General features: G+C 43.5%; 1 protein-coding gene across 3 annotated transcripts; it reads right to left on the bottom strand.

Annotated features, from left to right (window-relative positions):
- Positions 1-12203: 12203 nt before the first annotated feature.
- LOC139542738 (vesicle-associated membrane protein-associated protein B/C-like) lies at positions 12204-24396 on the bottom strand. 3 transcript variants are annotated; one of them, XM_071348526.1, is made up of 6 exons: positions 24094-24396; positions 14185-14337; positions 13944-14047; positions 13554-13634; positions 13119-13295; positions 12204-12849 (listed from the first exon to the last, which is right to left on the bottom strand). In XM_071348526.1, exons 1-6 carry the CDS (start codon positions 24149-24151, stop codon positions 12685-12687), a joined length of 738 nt encoding a protein of 245 aa, XP_071204627.1. In that variant the 5' UTR covers positions 24152-24396; the 3' UTR covers positions 12204-12684. The 3 variants fall into 3 exon arrangements, with proteins under 3 accessions (XP_071204627.1, XP_071204629.1, XP_071204630.1); XM_071348528.1 differs by having other exon boundaries at positions 13119-13250; positions 24094-24390; XM_071348529.1 differs by having other exon boundaries at positions 13119-13226; positions 24094-24390.
- Positions 24397-24499: the final 103 nt, after the last annotated feature.

Raw genomic sequence — 24499 nt, 5'->3', positions numbered from 1 at the left:
ACACCATGACAATTGTTGATGCATTTCTTTCTCTTGTCAGGAGTCTAGCTTAGGGAAGTACAAGAGAATAAGAACTGCAGTATTTGAATGTAGATGGGAATGCAAAAGACTTCAAGTATGAGTCAACGGGTCAAAGAAAGTAAGAGGAAAGGGGAGGCGGGATTGTGATGAAAAGGGCGGAGTGCTGTTGGAAACAGTGTTTCTTCAGCCCAACATGAATCTCCCTTGATATGATTACACTGTTCAGTGCCATGCTCCTGAATGCGAGGAGAGAACTGCCAACGACACAACTGAGCAGAACGTATGTGTCTTATTTAACTTGATGGAAAAGAGTCTTCTCATTGATATTGAGCTAGATCTACAGGTTGATTGGCTTAGGAACTGTAATTGTGTTATCTATGGCCTGAATGATTGGCATTGCTTGCTATTCCTGGTGACTGTGAGGGCTGAGTTCATAGTCTGTGATGCTCTGTGACATCAGAATATCTTATGTGTCACTGTTGTGTGGGTATTGAACATAGAGGCTTCCATAATTTAAGGTTTGATTGATATGACATGTCATTTTCCCCCCATGTTCTTGTTCCTCGTATACAGCTGAATGCTCTACCACTTTTCACCACTAGGGGCTGACAACCCTATTTATGTCAGAATAATATAGTCCTGTCTCCATAAGAATGATAATTTAAAGTTGTTCTAGCAAACATTCATATTTGAACCAGATTACATCTGTTAAGTAATAAGGATTATTATCAGTATAATATTTTCTGTCTGAGCTATTCTGACTGGAAATAAACAGGTCATATATAGAGGGAGGGTCCAACGTTTAGTCATGCAGGGATTTGGTAAAACCTTGGTCCTGTAGAACTCAGCTGTGTTAGCAGGCTTATGAGGTATTGCTCAAGGATTACACATTCAATCTTCATAAATAAACCCATAAAACTTTAGATAAACTAACTAAAACTAAATCTAGTATCCACAAAATACTGTTTGTTTGGCTACAGGCCCACACACACACACACACACTCATACACAAATTCCATCCCAGCAATAATGCAAAACACTGACTGGGGCCATTCTAAACACCCAAAGGCTGTACTTTGCTTAGTTCTCCTTACACAATGAATATAAGAGTAGGCAAATGCATTTAATTCATGATGCTATATGTGCTTTTTCCATCTATAATAATTATGCTTTTTGCTATTTTTATTATTTACTTGTTTAAAACTTTATACAATGATTGTTGTGGTTAGCCTTCAAGCGCCAATGCAGTTTTACGTAGTGTTCACAGCTCAATTCTCCATCCAGCCGCCCACAATCCAAGCCCCTCAGGCTACACAAAGACATGGCTTTTAAATACAGACAGTAGAAATCAAGTCAAGAGAGAAAGCACTCCAACTAGTCCCGAGATGGTCCCTTTTGAGAAGACTAGTATTTGCTGCTGCATTTAAAACACCGGAGGGAAGGAAAAAACTATTCAGGTTTTTCCATGCAGTGTAGACACTACAGTGCATACGGAAAGTATTCAGACCCTTTGACTTTTTCCACATTTTATGTTACAGCCTTATTTTAAAATTGATTAAATTTACTTTTTTACTCATCAATCCACACACAAAAAGCCATAAAGAAAAAAGTGAAAACTGTCTTTTAGACATTTTTGCGAGAGACAAAAAGAAATACCTTATTTGCCTGAGGAATTATCCATAGAGCTTCGAGACAGGATTGTGTTGAGGCACAGTTCTGGGGAAGGGTACCAAAACATTTCTGCTGCATTGAAGTTTCCCAAGAACAAAGTGGCCTCCCTCATTCTTAAATGGAAGAAGTTTGGAACCACCAAGACTCTTCCTAGAGCTGGCCGCCCGGCCAAACTGAGAAATCGGGCGAGAGGGTTTTTGTTCAAGGAGGTGACCAAGAACCCGATGGTCACTCTGACAGAGCTCCAGAGTTCCTCTGTGGAGATGGGAAAACCTTCCAGAAGGACAACCATCTCTGCAGTACTCCACCAATCAGACCTTTATAGTAGAGTGGCCAGAGGGAAGCCACAGCTCAATAAAAGGCACATGACAGCCTGCTTGGAGTTTGCCAAAAGGCACCTAAAGACTCTCAGACCATGAGAAACAAGATTTGCTGTTCTGATGAATCAAAGATTGAACTCTTTGGCTGGAATGCCAAGCGTCATGTTTGGAGGAAACCTGGCACAATCCCTACGGTGAAGGATGGTGGTGGCAGCTTCATTCTGTGGGGATGTTTTTCAGCAGCAGGGACTGGGAGACTAGTCAGGATCGAGGGAAAGATGAACGGAGATCTGCGAGATCCTGGATGAAAACCTGCTCCAGAGTACTTAGGATCTTAGACTGGGGCGAAGGTTCACCTTCCAACAGGACAACGACCCTAAGCACACAGCCAAGACAACACAGGAGTGGCTTCGGGACAAGCCTCAATGTCCTTGTGGCCCAGCCAGAGCCGGGACTTCACCCTGATCGAACATCCCTGGAGAAACCTGAAAATAGATGTCCAGCGACGCTTCCCATCCAACCTGACTGAGCTTGAGAGGATCCGCAGAGAAGAATGGGAGAAACTCCCCAAATACAGGTGTGCCAAGCTTGTAGCATCGTATCCAAGAAGACTCAAGACTGTAATCGCTGCCAAAGGTGCTTTAAGATAGTACTGAGTAAAGGGTCTAAATACTTACACTACCTGTCAAAAGGGTTTTTACTACTTTCTAGTAAATTGTAAAATAATAGTGAAGACATCAACACTATGACATAACACATATGGAATCATGTAGTAACCAAAAAAGTGTTAAACAAATCAAAATATATTTTATAATTGAGATTCTTCAAATATCCAGCCCTGCACACTCTTGGCATTCTCTCAACCAGCTTCACCTGGCATGCTTTTCCAACAGTCTTGAAGGAGTTCCCACATATGCTGAGCACTTGTTGGCTGCTTTTCCTTCACTCTGCGGTCCGACTCATCCCAAACCATCTCAATTTGGTTGAGGTCGGGGGATTGTGGAAGCCAGGTCATGCAGCACTCCATCACTCTCCTTCTTGGTAAAATAGCCCTTACACAGCCTGGAGGTGTGTTGGGTCATTGTACTGTTGAAAAACAAATGATAGTCCCACTAACCCCAAACCAGAACGGATGGCATATCGCTGCAGAATGCTGTGGTAGCCATGCTGGTTAAGTGTGTCTTGAATTCCAAATAAATCACAGACAGTGTCACCAACAAAGCACCCCTATACCTTAACACCTCCTACTCCATGCTTTACGGTGGGAAATCCACATACAGAGATCATCTGTTCACCCACACCGTGTCTCACGAAGACACGACGGTTGGAACCAAAAATCTCACATTTGGACATCAGACCAAAGGACAAATTTCCACCGGTCTAATAATGTCCATTGTTCGTGTTTCTTGGTCCAAGCAAGTCTCTCCTTATTATTGGTGTCCTTTCAATAGTGGTTTCTTTGCAGCAATTTGACCATTAAGGCCTGATTCACACAGTCTCCTCTGAACAGTTGATGTTGAGATGTGTCTGTTACTTGAACTCTGTGAAGCATTTATTTTGGCTGCAATTTCTGAGGCTGGTAACTCTAATGAACTTATCCTCTGCAGCCGAGGTAACTCTGGGTCTTCCTTTCCTGTGGCGGTCCTCATGAGAGCCAGTTTCATCATAGCGCTTGATGGTTTTTGCGACTGCACTTGAAGAAACTTTCAAAGTTCTTGAAATATTCCAGATTGTCTGACCTTCATGTCTTAAAGTAATGATGGACTGTTGTTTCTCTTTGCTTATTTGAGCTGTTCTCGCCATAATATGGACTTTTATCAAATAGGGCTATCTTCTGTATACCACCCCTACCTTGTGACAACACAACTGATTGGGTCAAACGCTTTAAGAAGGAAAGAAATTCCACAAATTAACTTTTAACAAGGCACACCTGTTAATTGAAATGCATTCCAAGTGACTACCTCATGAAGCTGGTTGAGAGAATGCCAAGAGTGTGCATCAAGGCAAAGGGTGGCTATTTGAAGAAAGGATTTGTGTAACACTTTTTCGGTTACTACATGTGTGTTATTTCATAGTTTTGATGTCTTCACTATTATTCTACAATGTGAAAATAGTCCAAATAAAGAAAACCCTTGAATGAGTAGATGTTCTAAAACTTTTGACTGGTAGTGTATGTAAATTTAATATTTCATTTTTTTATTTTTTATATTTCTAAAAACCTGTTTTTGCTTTGTCATTATAGGGTATTGTGTCTAGACTAATGAGGGGGGGAAACTAACTATTTAATCAATTTTAGAATAAGGCTGTAACGTAACAAAATGTGGAAAAAGTCAAGGGGTCTGAATACTTTCCGAATGCACTGTATATGGGAGAACTTGATTTGAATACATCTTATCAAAATTTCAACAAGTATGCCCAGATGATACTCAAAAGCAAGCAACTAAAGCAAAGCACTAGGACACAAAGTAGCCTACTATCAATGCAACATAATGAGTCCAAACCTATCCTTATATTTTCGTGTACTGTACATAAAAAATGTATGTTGCATATTTGTAAGAACCCCTTAAAATGAAGTGTTATCGCATATTTCTCTTAACTCCCCTGCATTCAGCTGATATGACTTAAATCACTTCCAGGATTCACTTGAGCTAAAATAATTTGCTGTCATCTGGATAGAGAACCACAGTATGAGTCATAATACCCATAAAACCTAGCGGTCAAATGGAATGGTTCCAACCGTTTTTCCAGCATAACTTTTTCCTATAGGGGATTTTAGAAACACTTAAAATGAGGGCTTGTTTCATATAGACTTTTTTGATAACCATGTAAATCTCTCTCGGACCAGTTGACTTTTATCAATATATTCGCATGTATTTAACGCCAACAAATGAAACGTTAGTTAGCTGCTAATGTGGCTATCATAAAGAACTACAAATGCCATGATGATCCGGACGAGACTGCCAAATCGAGGCAAAGGTAAGAATCTCTGGATTAATTATCTAATGTTAGCTAAATGTAGTAATTCATAAATTGGATACATTTCTTTAAATGTGCCTGCTAGCAAAGGTGTCAGCTAGAGATGACGTGCAGGAGCTTGGAGGGATATGTAGTCTACTAGGATGCCAATTAGTATTTTAGAATCTGTGTGAATCTGTGTAAATAAAGCCTAATATATTGATAAGTCACCTTGTACGAGAGAGATTTACATGGTTATCAAAACATCACACCAGGGTAAGCCTACACAAAACACAGCCCTTATTTAAAGTTTCTAAAAACCCCTATGGGAAAAATGAATGGTGCGAAACGACTGGAATTATTTCCCTGTTTGACCGCTAGGTTTTATGGGTATTATGACACCTCTAATGTGGGGCTCTATAGGCCTATGCTGTATCACTGTTTCTCTCTCCCATTTAATGGGTTGTTCCTTTCAGTCATTAGTCGTTCGACCAAATCGGTGCCTTTTGAGATGTGTAATTTTTTTACATTCTGTCATAAAGAGCCCATGTTAAACTTAAATAAAAGTTAAGTAAAAGTACTACTTACTATTACTATAGTAAGTGGCTATTAATTGCCAAATGTATGCCACATTTACGTGCTAGTAGGAACTAGGAAACTTGGAAATGTCTGACTTGCTAACTGGTTGTAGTTAAACACTTGTGGCGTTCAACCAGTTAGTAAGTTGTAAATTTATAGTTTCCTAGTTTCAGCTAGCACAAGAACGCAGCAAAATATGGGGTTGACATAAAAGGCTCTGCATGGTCAAACCAACATCTGCAATGGCCTTACAGCATTTACTGCAATGGGGACTCCGCAGAAGTCAGGGCATTCATACGTCTTGCACTTCGTGGAGCAGAGCAGAGCTGTTGTGAAGGAAGTTAACCCTCGCAAGGCTGCCGGCCCAGACGGCATCCCTAGCTGCGTCCTCAAAGCATGCGCAGACCAGCTGGTTCGAGTGTTTACGGACATATTCAATCTCTGCCTATCCCAGTTTGCTGTCGCCACTTGCTTCAAGATGTCCACCATCGTTCCTGTACCCAAGAAAGCAAAGGTAACTGAACTAAATTAATATCGCCCCGTAGCACTCACTTCTGTCATCATGAAGTGCTTTGAGAGGCTAGTTAAGGATCATATCACCTCCACCTTACCTGACATCCTAGACCCACTTCAATTTGCATACCGCCCCAATAGATCCACAGACGATGCAAAAGCTATCGCACTGCACACTGCAGTGCACACCTCCACTACGCTGATCCTCAACACAGGGGCCCCACAAGGGTGCGTGCTCAGCCCCCTCCTGTACTCCCTGTTCACCCATGACTGCATGGCCACGCACGCCTCCAACACAACAGTAGGCCTGATTACCAACAATGACGAGACAGCCTACAGGGAGGTGAGGGCCCTGGCGCCAGGAAAATAGTGGTGCCAGGAAAATAACCTCTTCCTCAACATCAACAAAACGAAGGAGCTGATCGTGGACTTCAGGAGACAGTAGAGGGAGCACCCCCCTATCCACATCGACAGGACCGCAGTGGAGAAGGTGAAAAGCTTCAAGTTCCTCGGCGTACAGATCACTAACAATCTGAAATGGTCCACCCACACAGACAGTGTGGTGAAGAAGGTGCAACAGCGCCTCTTCAACCTCTGGAGTCTGAAGAATTTAGTCTTAGCCCCTAAGACCCTCACAGACTTTTACAGATGTGCAATTGAAGGCATCCTGTCGGCTGTATCACTGCCTGTTACAGTAACTGCACCGCCCGCAACCCCAGGGCTCTCCAGGGGGTGGTGCGGTCTGCCCAATTCATCACCGTGGGGAACACTACCTGCCCTACAGGACACCTACAGCACCTGATGTCACAGGAAGGCCAAAAAGAAAATCAAGGACATCCACCACTCGACCCACAGCCTGTTTACCCCGCTATTATCCAGAAGGCGAGGTCAGTACAGGTGCATCAAAGCTGGGACCGAGAGACTAAAAAACAGCTTCTATCACAAGGCCATGCTACAGTAATATAAAGACCGAATGCGCGTCTAATTTACCCATCTCCATCTGGCTTTTGGAGGTCACCTTATATTTTATTTGTAAATTGTTTTTTATTTGTATTGCAGCTGCAGTTTTAAAACAGCCTATCACTCAAATATCATCAGGGCATTCATACTTTTTGTGCTTTGCCAAGCAGCTTAGAGCTGTTGTGAAGGAAGTTGTCAAGGAAGTGAGTTTATGTTTATGCAGGACCTCCCGCCCTCACCTACTGTCAACCAATCATGTCAATGTGGAGCTATACAGAGCCCTCCACATTGTTACAACATTTGAGAGGCGCACAGCGATGCCGTACAGAGCTCAATTTGGCCTCTGCGTGCCTCCAGAGGGCACAAAATTGCATCACACCATCCATACAGCGCCTCTAACCACATTTTCAGATCAAGCATAAATTGGCTTTAAGCACACCTAACCTATTATTTTTTCTTGCCCAAAAGGAAACCTTTCTGGCTGGTCTCAGGGAATGTAAAACAGTTAGGAAGGGTGACTTTTAAAACGGGATTGAATGAAGTAGCAGCAAATAATATGATGCATGAGCAACTAATGTGCATGGAGAGCCTCATAAGTTTGGCGAAATCACCTTATATCTTTCAGTCTAATACGACTATTTACTTACTTTTGTAGTCAGACCGAACTGTCCTCTCCAAGTTTATTTGGAATTTAGCCCGAAAGGGATTATAAAAATGTGGTTGGTTGATGATTTGTTGATGACAACGATTGGAGAAGTGTTTAACATCACCAGTACCACATCATTTTAATAGGCTATATACATTACATTACCAAAGGTATGTGTACACCTGCTCGTCAAACATCGCATCCAACATCATAGCCATTAAAATGGAGTTGCCCCCCCCCTCATGTGCTACAACAGCCTCCACTCTTCTGGGAAGGCTTTCCACTAGATATTTGATAACTGCTGCAGGGACTTGCTTCCATTCAGCCACAAGAGAATTAGTGAGGTTGGGCACTGATGTTGGGCGATTAGGCCTGGCTCATCCCAAAATTGTTCGATGGGGTTGAGGTCAAGGCTCTGTGCAGGCCAGTCAAGTTCTTCCACACCGATCTCGACAAACCATTTCTTTATGGACCTCGCTTTGTGCACGGGGGCATTGTCATGCTGAAACAGGACCCAAACTGTTGCCACAAAGTTGGAAGCATAGAATCGTCTAGAATATAATTTTATGCTGTTGTAACAGTATAACTTTAGTATGTCCCCTCGCCCCGACCCGGGCGCGAACCAGGGACACTCTGCACACATCAACAACAGTCACCCACGAAGCATCGTTACCCATCGCTCCACAAAAGCCGCGGCCCTTGCAGAGCAAGGGGAACCACTACTTCAAGGCCTCAAAGCGAGTGACGTAACCGATTGAAACACTATTAGCGCGCACCACCGCTAACTAGCTAGCCATTTCACATCCGTTACACTCACCCCCCTTTCGACCTCCTCCTTTTCCGCAGCAACCAGTGATCCGGGTCAGCAGCATCAATGTAACAGTATAACTTTAGACCGTCCCCTCGCCCCAACACGGGCGCGAACCAGGGACCCTCTGCACACATCAACAACTGACACCCACGAAGCATCGTTACCCATCGCTCCACAAAGGCCGCGGCCCTTGCAGAGCAAGGGGAACCACTACTTCAAGGCCTCAAAGCGAGTGACGTAACCGATTGAAACGCTATTAGCGCGCACCACCGCTAACTAGCTAGCCATTTCACATCCGTTACACTGTAGCTTTAAGATTTCCCTTCACTGGAACTAAGTGGTCTAGCCCAAACCATGAAAAAAAGATTGCATGGCTATGTGATCGATTTTATGCACATCAGCAAGGGGAATGGCTGAAATTGTCTAATCGACTAATTTGAAGAGGTGTCCACATTATTTGTATATATATTGTATATTTTAATTAGCACAACGTGACTGCAAGAGACAGGTTAGAATGTCTGACTGAAATACAGGACAAATCAACCTTTTTTCAAGATTAGTGGTGTTTAGATTAGGGTGACCACATGTCCCAGATTGTGCGGGACATGATTGTTTCCTTGTGGGAGAAAGGTATAAAATGTGGGACTGTCCCGCACAATCCGGGACATGTGGTCACCTTAATCTATGTATGGATTAAAGCCAAAATATGCTTGATCTGAAAATGTGGTATGATGATTCGTATGGAGGTTAAGATGCGGAGCCTCCGGAGGCATGCAGAGGCCAAATCAAGCTCCTCACTATGTGCCTCTCAAATTTTTTGACATTGGTTGACAATAGCTCTGCTACGCGAAGGACAAAAAGTATATTTGCTCTGTTTTCTGCAGAGGCTGTATCACAGTAAATGCTGTACAGCCACTGCAGATCCAGATTGACCATACAAAGCCTTTAACAGGGTGAACATGTTATGCTCCACCCGCTCAGTTGTCCATAGTGCTGAGCAAGTGCTTTGTGAGGTCGGTTCAAAAAAATATAATTGTTTTCGATTTCAGTTTCTATAAAAAACATTTTTTACATTAAATGCATTATAAACAATTTACCACAAAACACCAGAAAATGGCCAAAAAGAATAGAACCAGCTCACTTGATTTTACTCTAGGATTTGACTATTAGATGTTTAATGTTCCTTTAAAAATATATATTTAAAAAAAGTAATGGCTTCACCATATTAAAACGAGAGTTTAGTTCACATAACAGGGTTGACCTTGAATGAGGGACAGTCGTAAATAAATCACTAATCACATGAAATAAATCATCTTCAGAAATGACTGTCAAAGCAACAAAATAACTAGCCTTTGCAATTATGGTGAAACTTGGAGACATTTTGGGATTAAGGGCTCAATTCAATCAGATCCGCTTTAGCCGACATCCGCATAGCGGTTGTTTTGGCATGTCGGAGGTGGAACTGGATATTCCCTAAAACATGGCACTTCGATACATCTATGACTGGAAGTTACTTTTTCATAGCAGGTTAGAATTTACGCAACAAGTTAGGAGAATTAGCATAGCAGGTTAGGATAATTAGGTTAAGGTTAGGAAAAGGGTTAAGGTTAGCGAAATGCTCTCCTGATCTGCAACGAAAAGTTACTTCCGGTTGTAGATGTATCGAAATGGTGTGTTTTTAGGAAGTCCCATTAGAGCTGTCAAATCAACAAGCAGCTCCCGGCATTATCTAAAGTGGACATTGCCATTGGCTGCATAGAGTAGCATTAAGAGAAATCCATTGCAGCCTTGTTTACAAGCTCAAACCACTGGAATGTGAGATGTAATCTCACCTCCATTAGGCTGATAGAAATCCTCATTTCATTTTATGATTTTCAATTTGAGTGACATTATTTCTATAGGGTGAATTCAAAAAGAGTAGGACGTCATATAAACTGGGACAGCATAATCCTGACATGTTTATTTATTGGTCTGACAAGAGCAAATCAAAACTATTGTTACTAAGCCCTTGCAGAGAAACCACATGATCAAAATCACATCACTTCATTGATGTGATATCATAGAGGCGGGAAGAGCAAGCTTCAAACAAGCTCACCCTGCAAAGCACATGGTAAAATCAGCTACATGATGTCATCTGAGCCTCTCTTTCCCTATCTCTCTGTGGGAGAAACTCTCTCTTGGCCCACTTCCTGTGTGGCACTTCACTTCCTGCTGTTGTGATAATTTTTTCTGTTTTGATGTTAAGGTTCTAAAACTGCCAGAAATAAGGCAGTGCCAAATTCTAATGTAAATGAGCATACTATGTACTGATGCATCAAAATAAAAAAAATTAAATTGCCAATATTATGTTTCAATTTTGTAATTCAGTCATGTTTTTAGTTGTCCTGCTTTACCAACTATAGCTAGCTAAAGTAGGACAGCATGGAGTAGCTAAAGTGGGACAGTCTTATAAGCTATTGCATTAGAGGAAAGGGATCCAGTTTACATTAGGGAACCCCTGTACTTAGGTTAGGCAAGGTTCTGGTTCTTGTAGTACTATATTCTGTTAAAAAAATTATTGTACTGTTATTTGAGTGTTTTTAGAAAAAATGGGACACTTTTTGCATTTACATCTTCTGTAACGGCTTCAGACATTTGTTCAACATATTAGCCCAACAGATGATGCATTTCTGAAGTCCTCAGATGTTTCCTAATCACACAAAATGTACTTGAATTGTCATTGGGGTACAATTAGGACTATAATAATGGTGTCCCAGTTTATCTAACCTGCTGTCTCAGTCTAACAAATGCAAACTGAAAATATGGTTTTGACTCAGTGTACACAAATGTCATGCCTCCTGTGTATATTAATTAATTAGTTTTGTTTTTTGGGTGATTAGGGAACATCTTGAGGATTTCAGGAATGTATCACGTGTTGAGCTAATATGTTGGCTAGATGTTGAAATAGGTTACAGAACACGGATATGAAAAAAAGTGTCCCGCTTCTTCAGCCTATAGTCTACACTTTCTCATTCTGAACTTCTAACGCGAGAGTGTAATTGGCATGCTGACTGCAGGAATGTCCACCAGAGCTGTAGCAATAGAATTTGTTAATTTCTCTACCATAAGCCGCCTCCAATGTCATTTTAGAGAATTTGGCAGTTGTTGCTTCTTAACGATCAGAAGAGCAGCTTCAACAGTTACACCTCGGTTACCGCCAAAACATCAGAAATGCGGGTGTCGGCTATTGCCTGTTAACGCTTGATCGAATTGAATCTAGGCCTAAGTGCGTTAAAATCTTTATAGAAGTGACAGCGTTGACGGAGGGATATGTCAAAATTCAGAATTTGGGCAATTTAGCAAGCCTTTATTCATGGGGGAATAAAAGATTTATTGAATTAATGTGGTCTATGTTAAAGGGCACTTAATTTAATATAACAGGCTTTTAAAATTCAATATTGGTGCAAAATTTCTACTTAAAATATCAAAGAGATGCAAAAGGCACCACCCACATACTGATCCTGAAGACATCCTTCACAGGCTGGGCCTTTGACCAAATGACAAGTCACCAATTCTGTGCCTTCACCTCAGAGACTGTCACTAAATTACACACTAAAATGTGTAGACCTAACTCACTGCAGCACTATGAGACAGTACATATTCTGTGATAGATTAAAAACACATTTCTAATTGATTATAAAAATAAAAAGCAACCTACTGCATTGGACAGGGTCTGTCGTGGACAAAATTATGGTTAACATTTTATTTTTTAGTTACCCCCCCAAATCCATTTTATGTTTCATACAGGAATCAGTTGGATGACAGGATTTACATAATTACCCCCCTTCATGCTAAAATTCACCGGCAGCCTCTCGACTCACACAATGCACGGTCTCCTTGCCTTAAAAAAGCAGTGATTAAAACATTCACACAATGCCATCATTGATACTTATAGAACACAACGTTGCAATTTCCCCAATCCCCACACAATGATTTGTATTGTATCTGTGCAAGTAGGGATGGAGGGATGGAAAATACAGTGATTAAAAGGCAAGACGACTCGTGACCGGTTCTTTTCATTATTTCACTAGATTACCTTTGCTTTTTTATGTTAAATAATTTCACAACTCAAATAAACCCATGTGATATTGCATTATGCAAAAAACAAGTACACATCCCATTGTTGTTGTTTTTCTTCGGTCCCCCGAGCATGCTGCCGCTGGCTATAACTACAGGGCCAATTTCCCGATGATGACACCGATGACGAAGAACAGCACGCAGAGCGCCAGCACGCGGGTACTCAGGCCCTCCTCCCTTATCATGGCCTGTGAGGAAGATGAGTGGGAGGAGGACGCCATGGACGTGACCTTCCTCTTCCGCAGACCATCCTCCTCCTGGGTAGAAGGAAGGAGTCACAGGCCAAATGTCAGTTATTTGCTCCATCTGTAACAATGCAGACTTACTTAATAGGCCTCATATTTGAGATGGGTAATTGACTGATTTGAGATCAGTAACTGCTTTTCACTGTTATTGCTCAAAAACAGCTGTTATATATTAAACGAGGCCTATTAAGTAAGTCTGCATTGTTACAGATGGAGCAAATAAAATGCATTGTGTGGAACAGATCTGACTGTTGTGTGTTCTAGGGACATTTGAGTCTCACCCTGATCTGTTTGTTCTCTTCCCGTAGCCTCTGGACCTCCATCTGCAGCCTCTTGCACTCCTCCATGATCTTCTTCACCTCGCCGTCATCCAGGGAGGAGCTGGCAGACTTAGGGAGTGAGGAGAGCTCTGACTTTATGGGGGTAGAGGACACATTTTTGTTGCTTTCACTGTCATGCTGTGGAAAGGAGTGGAGACACAGAAACATGCAGATGAATAACAGAATGGGGATGAGAAGCACAAAATAAAAAACAAAACATGGCAACGGCTGTTTCAGAGATGCAATGGAGTGTACATGATCGAATCATTCAGGATCTATTTGTGAATGGAATTAATCTTACACTGTACGGTGAAATCTATGAGGGAAGTAATGTCAACAACAACAAAAAACATGCAATTGTATGTAGTAATATGATAAGATGTAGGAGATACTTACAGTTTTGTCATTCTCTAGTGGGAGCTCAAATGCACATCTCAACTTGGAGTCCATCAGCTCCTCTGGCTTTGCCTCTTTCCACTGTCGGCCAGAAGGAGGATAGAATGATAGAAAGAATGACAGAGAGAAAGAGAGAGAAAAAGAAGAAGAGGGCAGAAAGAAAACTGAATAATAAGGCAACACCAAGATGACCACACCCAAATAGGGACTCCATGACACTCATAAGAGAAGCATATCCTGACAGCACATTTGTCCCACTTGCAACGCATAAACAAGTAGATGCTTGAGACAGTAAGACAGAACTAGAAATGCAGATTGAAGAAACTTACTGTGATCATCAGATCATAATTAGTGACATTCAGATTAATCACATTCCATTTGGACACTTACCACCCCTTCCATGTCAGTCATGTCATATGGAGCAAGCATGGACTGCACCATGAATTTGTGTTTGCTCTTTTCATTGGGATCATAGTCGAAAGGCTGTAGCATAACTGCAAAACAAAGCAGACAAATTGCATCAAGCAAACTCTTAGCAAAAAGTTACCTTCCGTTGACCAGCTCGACATACTATTCGTTCCTGAGATTATTCAGCTACGATCATCTATAAATCAAACTAAAAGATACCAACCAGATACATTGATGGAAGTGCCTGCGTCAATGATGCCACTGTTTGGACGGACACAGTATCGACGAGGCGCTGTCGTCTTCACTTTAAAACACACATTTCTATCTGTTGGGTTGCCTAGCTTCAGGGTGGCCGTGACAACATCTGTAAATGGACCTGGAAAAGATGGAGAGAATAGACAACAGATACACTACATGACCAAAAGTATGTGAACACCTGCTCGTTGAACATCAAACTCATGGGCATTAATATGAAGTTAGTCCCCCCTTTGCTGCTATAACAGCCTCCACTCTTCAGGGAACGCTTTCCACTAGATGTTGGGACATTACTGCGAGGACTTGCTTCCATTCAGCCACAAGAGTATTGGTGAGGTCAAAACTGATGTTGGGCGATTAGGCCTGGACTGCAGTCGGCGTTCCAATTCATCCCAAAGGTGTTTGATGGGGTTAAGGTCAGGGGTCTGTGTAGGCCAGTCAAGTTATTTCACACTGATCTTGACAAACCATTTCTGTATGGACCTCGCTTTGTGCATGGGGGCATTGTCATGCAGAAACAGGAAAGGGCCTTCTCCAAACTGTTCCCACAAAGTTGGAAGCTAAGAATAATCTAGAATGTCATTGTATGCTGTAGCATTAAGATTTCCCTTCACTGGAAAAAAAAAAAAGTATCTGGACACCTCTTCAAATTAGTGGATTTGGCTATTTCAGCCACACCCATTGCTGACAGGTGTATAAAATTGAGCACACAGCCATGCAATCTCCATAGACAAACATTGACAGAATGGCCTTACTGAAGAGCTCTAAGCTGCTGTAAGCTGCTCTGACAGCTGATGCTTAAAGTTAGTGAGGGAGATATGAGTCTCCAGCTTCAATGATTTTTGCAATTCGTTCCAGTCATTGGCAGCATAGAACTGGAAGGAAAGGTGGTCAAAGGGGGAGTTGGCTTTGGGGGTGACCAGGAGGAGGAGTTGGCTTTGGGGGTGACCAACCGATCGCTGACCAGCGAGCATGCATTTAGTTTTACTTGCATTTAAGAGCAGTTGGAGGCCACGAAAGGAGAGTTGTATGGCGTTGAAGCTTGTCTGGAGGTTTGTTAGCACAGCGTCCAAAGAAGGGCCAGAAGTATACAGAATGGTGTTGTCTGCGTAGAGGTGCACACTTAATACCAAGTTCCAAACTGCCTCTGGAAGCAACGTCAGCACAAGAACTGTTCGTCGGGAGCTTCATGAAATGGGTTTCCATGGCCGAGCAGCCGCACACAAGCCTAAAATCACCATGCTCAATGCCAAGCGTTGGCTGGACTGGTGTAAAGCCATTGGACTCTGGAGCAGTGGAAACGCATTCTCTAGAGTGATGAATCACACTTCACTTCTGGTAGTCCGACGAACGAATCTGGGTTTGGCGGATGCTAGGAAAACCTAACCTGCCCCAATGCATGGTGCCAACTGTAAAGTTTGGTGAAGGAGGAATAATGGTCTGGGGTTGTTTTTCATGGTTTTGGCTAGGCGACTTAGTTCTAGTGAAGGGAAATCTTAACGCTACAGCATAAAATGATATTCTAGACGATTCTGTGCTTCCAACTTTGTGGCAACAGTTTGGGGAAGGCCCTTTCATGTTTCAGCATGACAACGCCCCCGTGCACAAAGCGAGGTCCATACAGAAATGGTTTGTCAAGATCAGTGTGGAAGAACTTGACTGGCCTGCACAGAGCCCTGACCTCAACCCCATTGAACGCCTTTGGGATGAACTGGAACACCAACTGCGAGTCAAGCCTAATCGCCCAACATCAGTGCCCGACCTCACTAACTCTCTTGTGGCTGAATGGAAGCAAGTCCTCGCAGCGATGTTTCAACATCTGGTGGAAAACCTTCCCAGAAGAGTGGAGACTGTTATAGCAGCAAAGGGAGGACATATTAATGCCCATGATTTTGGAATGAGCTGTTCAACGAGCAGGTGTCCACATACACTACATGACCAAAAGTATCTACAGAAATAAGATTGATTTCGGTTGTGTTGCATGTTTGAGTGTTTGTTTAATAGCCTACTGATTCCGTGAGCACCAAGCCTCACGCAACACATGTCAGATAAGCAATTTCACAAATTCGGCTGTTTTTAATCTTCGCTTTGCTGTAATAAAAGTTGTACACTTTTTCTCGTTAGAACATCCTCTCTGGTATTACTTGTAATGTATTTAGTGTTGTTTACACTGTTCCAAATTGCCAGAAAATGTATATTTATAATAACTAAACTTTTTCTTGATCTTCTTATTGTAATTATTATCATCATCATCATCATTATAATAAGTAATGTCATTATCATTAGTAGGCTTAGTTGCCTTGTATAACTACCATCGAGCTGTAGGCCTAAGAGCGCATCCTGTTTAGTCTTAACACCGTAACTTGCTTAGGCCTATATTTCAATACTTATATTGGCTACTATATCAATCAATTAATCGTTCATGTCATCACACAGCATACGAGTCATTCATAATTTGAAATGCAATCAAGCATTTTAGGTTTAAAATAAAATAACAAAATCGACCTTGAATAAATAGCGTAAACAATAAATAAACCGTTCCATTTTGGCAATTACATTCATGAATGCATGCGACTGTTGTGAGTCATTGCTGTAATAAAAGTTTTTTTTTTTTTTTTTAAGAAAAAGAAAAGGTTACAACAGATTCTCTGGTACCCTTTACATTTATTTAGTGTTGTTTATATTGTTACAAACGGTCAGAACATGTACAGTGGGGAGAACAAGTATTGGATACACTGCCGATTTTGCAGGTTTTCCTACTTACAAAGCATGTAGAGGTCTGTAATTTTTATCATAGGTACACTTCAACTGTGAGAGACGGAATCTAAAACAAAAATCCAGAAAATCACATTGTATGATTTTTAAGTAATTAATTTGCATTTTATTGCATGACATAAGTATTTGATCACCTACCAACCAGTAAGAATTCCGGCTCTCACAGACCTGTTAGTTTTTCTTTAAGAAGCCCTCCTGTTCTCCACTCATTACCTGTATTAACTGCACCTGTTTGAACTCGTTACCTGTATAAAAGACACCTGTCCACACACTCAATCAAACAGACTCCAACCTCTCCACAATGGCCAAGACCAGAGAGCTGTGTAAGGAGATCAGGGATAAAATTGTAGACCTGCACAAGGCTGGGATGGGCTACAGGACAATAGGCAAGCAGCTTGGTGAGAAGGCAACAACTGTTGGCGCAATTATTAGAAAATGGAAGAAGTTGAAGATGACGGTCAATCACCATCGGTCTGGGGCTCCATGCAAGATCTCACCTCGTGGGGCATCAATGATCATGAGGAAGGTGAGGGATCAGCCCAGAACTACACGGCAGGACCTGGTCAATGACCTGAAGAGAGCTGGGACCACAGTCTCAAAGAAAACCATTAGTAACACACTACGCCGTCATGGATTAAAATCCTGCAGCGCACGCAAGGTCCCCCTGCTCAAGCCAGCGCATGTCCAGGCCCCTCTGAAGTTTGCCAATGACCATCTGGATGATCCAGAGCAGGAATGGGAGAATGTCATGTGGTCTGATGAGACAAAAATAGAGCTTTTTGGTCTAAACTCCACTCGCCGTGTTTGGAGGAAGAAGGATGAGTACAACCCCAAGAACACCATCCCAACCGTGAAGCATGGAGGTGGAAACATCATTCTTTGGGGATGCTTTTCTGCAAAGGGGACAGGACGACTGCACCGTATTGAGGGGAGGATGGATGGGGCCATGTATCGCGAGATCTTGACCAACAACCTCCTTCCCTCAGTAAGAGCATTGAAGATGGGTCGTGGCTGGGTCTTCCAGCATGACAACGACCCAAAACACACAGCCAGGGCAACTAAGGAGTGGCTCCGTAAGAAGCATCTCAAGGTCCTGGAGTGGCCTAGCCAGTCTCCAGACCTGAACCCAATAGAACATCTTTGGAGGGAGCTGAAAGTCCGTATTGCCCAGCGACAGCCCCGAAACCTGAAGGATCTGGAGAAGGTCTGTATGGAGGAGTGGGCCAAAATCCATGCTGCAGTGTGTGCAAACCTGGTCAAGAACTACAGGAAACGTATGATCTCTGTAATTGCAAACAAAGGTTTCTGTACCAAATATTAAGTTCTGCTTTTCTGATGAATCAAATACTTATGTCATGCAATAAAATGCAAATTAATTACTTAAAAATCATACAATGTGATTTTCTCGATTTTTGTTTTAGATTCCGTTTCCCATAGTTGAAGTGTACCTATGATAAAAAATTACAGACCTCGACATGCTTTGTAAGTAGGAAAACCTGCAAAATCGGCAGTGTATCAAATACTTGTTCTCCCCACTGTATATAGTAATATAAAAGCACCTGTTTGGCACACATAATATGAGCGCAGAACTTGCTCCTTACCTTCTTTTTCTTGATCTCCAGTATTTTCCACAACTACTCAAATGTATTCCACACATCTGAATTCCCCTTTACCTCCTGAGCAACCAGTGAACATTCCCCAGTTTCGAGTTTATTTGTCATGTCCTCTGTATCCATTTTGCTGTCACGTGTTACGGTGTTCAGAGTTTGTTATAACCAATTTATTGATGTAATTATGATATGCTATAGGTCAGGACCGATTGGTCACATTCATGCGATGCATATGTGTCACGTAAAGAGAGCAAGGCCAAGGGTTGAGGGAATAGGGAATGTTTTTCCTAAACAAATGAGGGATTTCGGTAACAAAACTTTTCAGTGAGAAATGTCTGTAATCATGCTGCAGCTTCAACAACACGGACAGCGTGATAAATGTTGTTGTTGTTCCAAATTAAGCAGCAGCAGCTGAAAAGATGAGCTCCTACAAATATTGAAATGTAAATGTTTTTTTAGAGTAAAGTACATCGAAAAAATCAAAAGAAAACTGCAAACTGAATAGGAGACCAAACAAGCAGCAAACAAAGAAGAAAGGCTTTTGAAAAAGTAACAATTTTTCATAAAATTATACCGTTTTCTTAGCTAGCTAAGTTGTTTACCTGTTGCTAGGCAGTTGCTAGGGACATTCCTGAAAGAAGCTAGCTAGCTAACAAGGAGTGTCTAGTTGGCAGAAGAGAAGAAGGGACAAAGAAGGGACAAAGTGGGACAAAATAAGGACAGAAGAAAAGGGAAAGGGGACTTTAAGGTGAAGCAGTCCTCTAAAGACACAAAAAACAATAATACAAGAAACAACACTTCTATTGCCTCTCCCTCTACGATACGCACTCCCGGTTTGGTTTGGAGCGAGTAGTTGCATTCCGCTTTGCTCCACAGGTAGTATTACAGGTAGTATTACATTTCATTTCATTACAGTACAACAGTTTGATTTGTTTGATCTTAGCTGGCTACATAGCCGTCTTTGTATCCAAGATAATTGTGTAGTCTAGAGTAATTGTCGAGGTTACCTAGCCAGTTAGAGGTTACCTAGCCAGCTACACTTTCAAACAAAGTCAACAACGCAGCCACTGCTAGCTAGCCTATTTCACCAGCCAGCAGTACTATATCATTTTAGTCAATAAGATTTTTTGCAACGTAAGCTTAACTTTCTGAACATTCGAGACGTGTAGTCCACTTGTCATTCCAATCTCCTTTGCATTAGCGTAGCCTCTTCTGTAGCCTGTCAACTATGTGTCTGTCTATCCCTGTTCTCTCCTCTCTGCACAGACCATACAAACGCTTCACACCGCGTGGCCGCTGCTACTCTAACCTGGTGGTCCCAGCGCGCACGACCCACGTGGAGTTCCAGGTCTCAGGCAGCCTCTGGAACTGCCGATCTGCGGCCAACAAGGCAGAGTTCATCTCAGCCTATGCTTCCCTCCAGTCCCTCGACTTCTTGGCACTGACGGAAACATGGATTACCACTGATAACACTGCTACTCCTACTGCTCTCTCCTCGTCTGCCCACGTGTTCTCGCACACCCCGAGAGCTTCTGGTCAGCGGGGTGGTGGCACTGGGATCCTCATCTCTCCCAAGTGGACATTCTCTCTTTCTCCCCTGACCCATCTGTCTATCGCCTCCTTTGAATTCCATGCTGTCACAGTTACCAGCCCTTTCAAGCTTAACATCCTTATCATTTATCGCCCTCCAGGTTCCCTTGGAGAGTTCATCAATGAGCTTGACGCCCTGATAAGTTCCTTTCCTGAGGATGGCTCACCTCTCACAGTTCTGGGTGACTTTAACCTCCCCACGTCTACCTTTGACTCATTCCTCTCTGCCTCCTTCTTTCCACTCCTCTCCTCTTTTGACCTCACCCTCTCACCTTCCCCCCCTACTCACAAGGCAGGCAATACGCTTGACCTCATCTTTACTAGATGCTGTTCTTCCACTAATCTCATTGCAACTCCCCTCCAAGTCTCCGACCACTACCTTGTATCCTTTTCCCTCTCGCTCTCATCCAACACTTCCCACACTGCCCCTACTCGGATGGTATCGCGCCGTCCCAACCTTCGCTCTCTCTCCCCCGCTACTCTCTCCTCTTCCATCCTATCATCTCTTCCCTCTGCTCAAACCTTCTCCAACCTATCTCCTGATTCTGCCTCCTCAACCCTCCTCTCCTCCCTTTCTGCATCCTTTGACTCTCTATGTCCCCTATCCTCCAGGCCGGCTCGGTCCTCCCCTCCTGCTCCGTGGCTCGACGACTCATTGCGAGCTCACAGAACAGGGCTCCGGGCAGCCGAGCGGAAATGGAGGAAAACTCGCCTCCCTGCGGACCTGGCATCCTTTCACTCCCTCCTCTCTACATTCTCCTCTTCTGTCTCTGCTGCTAAAGCCAATTTCTACCACTCTAAATTCCAAGCATCTGCCTCTAACCCTAGGAAGCTCTTTGCCACCTTCTCCTCCCTCCTGAATCCTCCTCCCCCTCCCTCCTCCCTCTCTGCTGATGACTTCGTCAACCATTTTGAAAAGAAGGTCGACGACATCCGATCCTCGTTTGCTAAGTCAAACGACACCGCTGGTTCTGCTCACACTGCCCTACCCTGTGCTTTGACCTCTTTCTCCCCTCTCTCTCCAGATGAAATCTCGCGTCTTGTGACGGCCGGCCGCCCAACAACCTGCCCGCTTGACCCTATCCCCTCCTCTCTTCTCCAGACCATTTCCGGAGACCTTCTCCCTTACCTCACCTCGCTCATCAACTCATCCTTGACCGCTGGCTACGTCCCTTCCGTCTTCAAGAGAGCGAGAGTTGCACCCCTTCTGAAAAAACCTACACTCGATCCCTCCGATGTCAACAACTACAGACCAGTATCCCTTCTTTCTTTTCTCTCCAAAACTCTTGAACGTGCCGTCCTTGGCCAGCTCTCCTGCTATCTCTCTCAGAATGACCTTCTTGATCCAAATCAGTCAGGTTTCAAGACTAGTCATTCAACTGAGACTGCTCTTCTCTGTGTCACGGAGGTGCTCCGCACTGCTAAAGCTAACTCTCTCTCCTCTGCTCTCATCCTTCTAGACCTATCGGCTGCCTTTGATACTGTGAACCATCAGATCCTCCTCTCCACCCTCTCCGAGCTGGGCATCTCCGGCGCGGCCCACGCTTGGATTGCGTCCTACCTGACAGGTCGCTCCTACCAGGTGGCGTGGCGAGAATCTGTCTCCGCACCACGTGCTCTCACCACCGGTGTCCCCCAGGGCTCTGTTCTAGGCCCTCTCCTATTCTCGCTATACACCAAGTCACTTGGCTCTGTCATATCCTCACATGGTCTCTCCTATCATTGCTATGCAGACGACACACAATTAATCTTCTCCTTTCCCCCCTCTGATAACCAGGTGGTGAATCGCATCTCTGCATGTCTGGCAGACATATCAGTGTGGATGACGGATCACCACCTCAAGCTGAACCTCGGCAAGACGGAGCTGCTCTTCCTCCCGGGGAAGGACTGCCCGTTCCATGATCTCGCCATCACGGTTGACAACTCCATTGTGTCCTCCTCCCAGAGTGCTAAGAACCTTGGCGTGATCCTGGACAACACCCTGTCGTTCTCAACTAACATCAAGGCGGTGACCCGTTCCTGTAGGTTCATGCTCTACAACATTCGCAGAGTACGACCCTGCCTCACGCAGGAAGCGGCGCAGGTCCTAATCCAGGCACTTGTCATCTCCCGTCTGGATTACTGCAACTCGCTGTTGGCTGGGCTCCCTGCCTGTGCCATTAAACCCCTACAACTCATCCAGAACGCCGCAGCCCGTCTGGTGTTCAACTTTCCCAAGTTCTCTCACGTCACCCCGCTCCTCCGCTCTCTCCACTGGCTTCCAGTTGAAGCTCGCATCCGTTACAAGACCATGGTGCTTGCCTACGGAGCTGTGAGGGGAACGGCACCTCCGTACCTTCAGGCTCTGATCAGGCCCTACACCCAAACAAGGGCACTGCGTTCATCCACCTCTGGCCTGCTCGCCTCCCTACCTCTGAGGAAGTACAGTTCCCGCTCAGCCCAGTCAAAACTGTTCGCTGCTCTGGCACCCCAATGGTGGAACAAACTCCCTCACGACGCCAGGTCAGCGGAGTCAATCACCACCTTCCGGAGACACCTGAAACCCCACCTCTTTAAGGAATACCTAGGATAGGATAAAGTAATCCTTCTAACCCCCCCCCCCCCTTAAAAGAGTTAGATGCACTATTGTAAAGTGGTTGTTCCACTGGATATCATAAGGTGAATGCACCAATTTGTAAGTCGCTCTGGATAAGAGCGTCTGCTAAATGACTTAAATGTAAATGTAAATAAATACTGTTGATGTTCTGTAGTCTTCGCTGCAGCAGGGAGGAGGGAGAGACAACCGGTGCTAGTCACACAGTCACTCGCTGTAAAAACAAAAATTATACAGTGCAGCAAGTCTGAGCCCGGCCCGGCCCGGCACAATCAAATCAATTGCAGTCGGACTCCCCGGGCGGACTCCCTCTAGTTATTTGTGTGTCTTAATATTTAATCAAACATAGCGCTTAAAGCATCAGACAAGCTCAGTGCATATAGTTGATTTGATTAAAACACATAAGATGTGTCTATATATGGAAAAAATACACGTTTAAACATGTCAACCAATCGATTGGTCGAAAGAACCTGATGACTCGGTCAACCAATTTTATTTTTAGTCTGGGACAGCCCTAATATAATTCTCAAATCCATTCATCAATTATAGCCTGTTCAATAACTCCATTACAAGCGGTAAGATGGTCCTACTCAGGACCTTACAATTCTGCTAAAACTCACTGATCCTGCGCCTGACAATTGTCAACAGTCACTTTTCTACTGCAGTATTTCTCAATCAATTCCTGGGGCTCCCCTAGGAGGTGCACAGTTTCAGGCCAACAATAACACCAATCAAGGGCTGATTCAACTAATCAAGGGCTTGTTCATGTGTGGTCAGGGCTAAAACAAATATGTGCCCCACGAATGGATTGAGAAACTTATATGTATCCATAAAGGTAATTGTGAAATGGGATTTTCCCTAGTGTCGCCCTGACCTCAAAAAGTACTATAAATGAATTAATTATACTTCATTTAGCTAGCTAGTAACTATAGCAGAAATATCTTAGTTTTTGCCACCATAAATTGACTCGCAAGTAAGGGAGATCGTGATTATGATAGTAACTGAATAACATGCAACTAACATTGATTGAGGAAATTACCAGGGCCTGGCTTTTCATTGCAGGCTAAGATAGCTAGGTAGCCACTGAAGAAAATGACAACTAGCCATTAGCCTGCTAGCATCGGTAGGTAGAAGATACTGCTATGCAATGTCCCTTTGCTTGTCACCGCTCTAGAAACCAAATATGATACACCGTGTGCAGACCCATTGTTTAGTTATCAACAACACTACTGATAATGCATTGACGTTGGCTAGCTTGGAACAATGGTCAAATACTTGCAGACCAAACTGCCCGGCCCTGCCCTCTTACCTCTAAATTTCAGTTCGTGTGGTGGCTCAAGCTGGAGGACTTGCTCTTGTCTGGCCATGTCCCAGAGGTTCGAAAGCCGTTCTGATATAAGTACCTGGTCTATATGTCGCAGCTTTTGTTACTATAACTATTGTAAAATCTCCTAAATACGACCCGATTTCGTTAAGGGATAGCTGGAGGATCACAAATGCACCAGTTGGACAGCCAAGTGCCAACAGCTGAAGCTAAGCTAGCAAGCAAGCAGGAAGGAAAGGCTCCGTGTGACGTCGTGGGAGGGGGCAGGTCTGTGGAATGTCAGCAAAGAGATCTCTGTAAAGTTGTTATATTTTTGCAGGGCACCCGAAAAAAACCTCTGATCTGGCAGCTATTTGAGAATGTAAAGTCATTTTCATTTAGAGGCTGTTTC

The sequence above is a fragment of the Salvelinus alpinus genome, chromosome 17, assembly GCF_045679555.1.
Source record: "Salvelinus alpinus chromosome 17, SLU_Salpinus.1, whole genome shotgun sequence".
Classification (NCBI taxonomy): domain Eukaryota; kingdom Metazoa; phylum Chordata; class Actinopteri; order Salmoniformes; family Salmonidae; genus Salvelinus; species Salvelinus alpinus.
Note: the sequence above shows the minus strand (reverse complement) of the source record. Positions and strands in the feature narration are given on the sequence as shown.